Below are 4,955 nucleotides of genomic sequence, written 5' to 3'. Positions count from 1 at the left end.
ATGGCCGCCTCTCGCCGCTGCCTCTTCCTGCTGCTTCTGTCCACGGGCGTGGCTCTGTTGCTGCAGCCGCCACTGGGTGCCCGGGGGACCCCGCTGGAGCCAGTATACCCGGGGGACAATGCCACGCTGGAGCAGATGGCCCAGTACGCAGCGGAGCTCCGCAGATACATCAACATGCTGACCAGGCCCAGGTGTGTGCGAGAGAGGGCGAGAGACCCCAGCCCTAGACCCTTTCACGCTCTTGGGAAAGCAGAGCATCTCTACTGATCTGGCCTGGGCCCCTGTGCCCCGGGCGGGATGGTGCCGAGGGGTAGGCACAGGGCAGGTGAGCTGGCACCTCGGCACAGCGTTGGCCCCAGCTACCTCTCCCCTCCCAGGTATGGGAAAAGAGACAAAGAAGGAGTGCTGGACTTCTCGGAATGTGGCTCCCCCCACGCAGCTGCCCCCAGGTGGGCTTGGTTCCCTGCCCTGTGTGTCCAGATGCCTGGGGCAGAAATGGGTGTGTGTGTCGGGGGTGGGGGAGAACAGGGGCCTAGGGCTGGCCTGAGGTCTTCCGAGGGCACGAGGACTACCCACTCATGCTGCCACGCTCTGCCCTCTCCGCACAGGCAGCTCAGCCCGAGGGACTCGTAAAGTCACCTCCTGCCTCTCTGACTCCAGGGCAGTGCCGGCCCAGCTCGCCCTTCCGCACCCTTTGCTCTGGCCGCAGCTTGCTCCCTGCTCCCACGCAGGCTAAATAAAGCACATCAAAGTCATAGCCTCATTCTCTCTGTGTCTCTGGGGACCCCAGGTCGGGGCAGGAGCAGGCCAAATGCACAGGAAGAAAGGGGGAGGCAAGGGGGAGAAGAAGGGAAACAAGGGTGTTATGAATGATCCAGAACGTCTGTAGGGTCATCAGAGCCATCCAGCTCAACCTCTCCACTTCACAGAGGGGCAAATTGCAGCCCAAGAGGAGGCAGGGACTCCCCCAAATTCATTCAGCAAGTCAGTGAAGCTTGAATCATCCCATTTCAGCAACCCTAGACCCTCCTGATCATAGGCTTGATGGCAGCCCTGCCCCCAAATGCACACCCTTGAATGCTTTGCTATAGCCTAGGCAGTAGGTGAAGTGCTCATTTATACTAAAGTGTCCTTGGCATGGGGGTGGGCGCGACAGCCCAGCCCAGAGGAATGACTGGGGTTAAGACAGTCACCGGCTAAACCTGTGGCATTGGAGCTGCCCTCCTCTGGGCAGTCAGAGGTGTGTCACTGTGCGTGCTCGGTCGAAGGGCGCCTCCTCACGGCACGGTGCCCAGCAGAAGCACGGCCGGAGGAGGGGGACATGGTGGGGAGGGGTCTGGAGATGGTGTCACGTGAGGTTGTTGGGAAAAGGAGCCTCTGTGTGCCAGGGACATTTAACCCTCTCTGTGAGGGGGGAGAAACTGTTATCCTCGCTCTACAGAGGAGGAAACCGAGGCTCAGAGAGGTCCAGCAGCTTGTCCAAGGTCCGGCAGCAGATGGCAATCTAATACAGGGATACAGCATTGGCTTTAGAGTCAGATGAACCTGGGTTAGAATCCAGGATGTGCCATGTTCCCTGTGTGCTTTTGGGCCAGGACATAACCTGAATGATAGGGTTGTAGTGAGCAGGACATGAAATAATGCATGTAAAACATTTAGCATGGCCCTTAACCCAGAAAAGTGCTAGCAGACGGGAGCTTCTGCAGGGCAGACTTGCAGCCAACCAGATGCTTCCATAAAGCATGGTGGACAGACGAGCAGAGGGATGGGCTCCGGAAGGCAGGCTTTCCTTGACTATAAGTTTCATCTTTGAAGAACCAGAAAACTGGAAAGGACTTGCCCTGAGAGGTAGTGAACTCCTGGATGTAAGAGCTATTCAAGCAGTCGCAGGAGGGGAGGCCGCGGGAGGAATTCGGCCTTCCAGGGAGGAGGCTGCATTGGCTGAGCTCTCTGGCCACCTCCAGGAGTCCAATCAGTGGATTGCACACTCCAGCTCTGGGAGGGTGAGGACCCTGATTCTGCCCGGGGAGGCCTGCACTGACGAGGGGTCCCAGTGGCCCTTGCCAACCCTCGCCCTTCTCAGGCATCATGAATAGGTGGGGATGGGCTGATGTGTCTGCGACTGGGAGGGAGTGACCTTGTCTCCTCTTTTCCTGGCCTGGGAGCACCTGTGGATAGGGGTCATGGCAGGGGTGGGGGGAGAAGTGGGAGAATTCAAACCTTCTTGGTTCCTGGAATGGCTCCTTCTGCCTCCCCTACATGTCCTGCCTGACGAGATGGGGCTTGTGGGTTCGGTGGATGAGGGGGTCCACTTTTCTGGGCTCAGCACCTCACACTGACCCCATGGCAACGACACCACACTGTGGTTCCCCTCAAGTCTTGGCTGTCTGGTGTGTGCAAACGACTTGAAAGTGGAACTAGGCCCTGAAAGGCAAAGGGCTGGAGAGGATGCCGCCACTGGGCAAGCGCATGGCTCAGGCTGATTCTTACATCCAAGGGGGTGTCCGGGAGGGGGGCTGGTTTCAGCAGGAGAATAGAGCTTGAGTTTGGATGATGGAGCCTTAAGTCTCAGAATTTTCCCTGGCAGCTAAGGGGATGGGTTCTAGGTTGGGAGAGGTGTAGTTACTTCCCAGGAGCAGGAATTGGGACTCTGCTCAGGACATACCTGAATGTGACACTTGGATCAGGAAGGGGCCTCTGCCCCTGCCCCCAGGGGAGACAGCTTCTCGGGGACAGGCCTGGCTGAGCTCCTGCCCTCTCCCTGCTCTGCTCACAGCCAGAGGGGCTGAGAGGGTCCCCGGGGGTGGGGCAAAGCCAGGACCTTAACGCTCTGCACACTGGGGGGCTGCTTGTTCCTGTGCCAACCCTGACCTCCCAGGCTGGCATCAAAGCTGCCCTGCTCAGGGCAGAAACTTGGGGGGTGGGGTCTGGCTGAAGCTCCTCCCCCGAGGTTGCTGGGACCCACTTCTCTCACCTCTGCTCTCCCTCTTGTTTAGGGCCCCCCGCCCCTCCCCCGTAGTGATGTAAGTGTCTGAGGTGGGGGAAGGTGGCTGGGTCGCAGGGAGGAAGCAGGGAAGACCCCACAGCTGAGGTCTTTTTCCTTCTACTGTAGCAGCTCCAGGAACCCCTCTCCCCCCTCCAAGGACCGGTCCCTTCTTGCCCAGGGCCCACAGAAGTCAAGGAAGCAACAGAGACTCCGTTTCTCTTTATTGTTCTCACCGGGGCCGGGCTGGGCAGGAGTTGGGCCCCTCTCAGAATATAAAGAGGGTCGGTGGGCAGGGAGACTTGAGTTGGGCTTCTGGAAGTCAAAGCCCAGCCTGGAGAAGGAAGTCCCCGGAGCCCTGGATTCCCCCCAGCCCTCAGGGCTTCCTTTCGCTCCCGCCCAGCCTGCCCCCAGTTCCGAGGCCCCTGACTGGTGCCAGCCGAGCCCAGGCTCTCCTACCTGGGGCCCCGGGAGGAGGCTGCTGGTCGGGGTTTCGCGGCGCTCCGCGGTGGCGGGTTCGTGGTGCTCTGTCGGGGGAGTTTCGTGGCGTTCGCTGATAGGGGTTTCATAGCGTTTGCCGGTGGAGTATTCTTAGGGTTGTTCGCGTCATTAGAGTTCCTAGCGTTCTTGGACTTCATGCTGGGGAACACGTCTTTGCAGAGGCCATGCGGCTGCTCTCCGAGCCCGGTTCCGGGCTGCGATGCGCAGGGAGTGGGGTGGGGTAGGGTTGGGTAGCGGGGGCAGGTGGTGTCTGTTTCCTCCCCTCCCCCTCCCTTCCTCCCTGCCCACCTGCTGTTGAAGAGCTTCTCTATGTACTGGTTGAACTGGCCGAAGTTGGGCAGCCAACGGGCAGCCCTGGGCCTGAGACGCTGCGGCACTTGCACTTCCCCACGGCCCCGTCAGGTCTCAGCAGCAGCAGCGCAGGCACAGCAGGGCGAATGCGCAGGCGCAGCGCACAGCCGATGTCTGGAGCGGGCGGGGCAGAAAGAGGCGGGGCGGTCACGTGACGCCCAGCCCTCCGACGCGTGGCGGGGTGGGCAAGCTGGGGTGCCCGGGCGCTCAGACCCAGGGACCCTCAGACTCTGGGACGTAGACAGGTACACTACTGCCACAAAGGACTTCCAGGTGCCCAGGCCGAATGGTGCACACCTGGCCGTGCACAGTGATGAGCACAAAGCACCAGGTAAACGGGGACCGTGGCGATGGACTGGGAGGCACACCCTGAGATGAACACACCAGGACGCCATAGAGCCATTGGTCAGCTCCCTAATCTCACTGACTTCCGTGACTCCTTCCTCACCCCACTCTGGCCTCTCCTGCCTCTTTGCTGTTCCTCAACAATGCCAGACATGCCGTTCACTCTGCCTGGAAGCCTCCTTCCAGATATCCGTATGACCAGCTTCCTCGCCTCGCCTTCAGGAGTCAGCTCAAAATTCACCTTCTAAATGGACCCTACTCTGACGCCCTTATTTAACACTGCAACTCATCCCTTCATCTTGTTCTACTCCCCCCGCCCCCTCACCGCACCTTCTAACTTACTATATTCTATGCTTATTTTTTCTTGTCTTCATCCCCAGCAGTAACCCCTCCACCGCTCCACCAATGCAAGCACCATGACAGCTGGGCTCTTTGCCTGTTTTGTTCACTGAGGTATCACAAGCACCTAGAACAGTGCCTGACATTTAGTAGGTGCTCAATACTGCGTGTTAAATGAAAGACTAACACAGTTGCGTACAGGAATGCTAGCCCAAGGATCCCCACGCACACCCAGCCGTGCACAGAGAATTTCGTGCTGGCAACACACAGGCACGCCCAGTGATTCACATACTTTGATGCCCATACACATGCTACATACCACCGGAGCCCCTGAGACCCTCAACCCTCTCTTGACCAGGAACGCCTCTCCTCCCCACCACCCAAAGCAGGGACAGGAAGCGCTGGCAGCTGTCCTGGCCATCAGACAGGCAGAGGG

The 4,955-nt window shown here is 59.3% G+C and overlaps 1 protein-coding gene across 1 annotated transcript; it reads left to right on the top strand.

Moving 5' to 3' along the window:
- On the top strand, window positions 1–1,092 carry PPY (pancreatic polypeptide). Its single transcript, XM_022565211.2, has 3 exons — window positions 1–191; window positions 378–449; window positions 609–1,092. The coding sequence occupies exons 1-3, from the start codon at window positions 1–3 to the stop codon at window positions 631–633; spliced, it is 288 nt and encodes a 95-aa protein (XP_022420919.1). The 3' UTR covers window positions 634–1,092.
- The last annotated feature ends 3,863 nt before the right edge of the window (window positions 1,093–4,955 follow it).

The sequence above is a fragment of the Delphinapterus leucas genome, chromosome 19 (genome assembly GCF_059928025.1).
Source record: "Delphinapterus leucas isolate spDelLeu-1000000601 "Yukka" chromosome 19, BTC_Dleu_Yukka2, whole genome shotgun sequence".
Classification (NCBI taxonomy): domain Eukaryota; kingdom Metazoa; phylum Chordata; class Mammalia; order Artiodactyla; family Monodontidae; genus Delphinapterus; species Delphinapterus leucas.
The sequence above is the reverse complement of the archived record's forward strand: the minus strand, read 5'-3'. Positions and strand labels throughout refer to the sequence as shown.

Excerpts from the sequence above, each read along its gene's own strand:
- PPY (XM_022565211.2), top strand. The coding sequence starts at position 1 with ATGGCCGCCTCTCGCCGCTGCCTCTTCCTGCTGCTTCTGTCCACGGGC. Across the intron at positions 192-377 it reads AACATGCTGACCAGGCCCAG|GTATGGGAAAAGAGACAAAG; the intron begins GTGTGTGCGAGA and ends CTCCCCTCCCAG. Across the intron at positions 450-608 it reads CCCCACGCAGCTGCCCCCAG|GCAGCTCAGCCCGAGGGACT; the intron begins GTGGGCTTGGTT and ends CTCTCCGCACAG.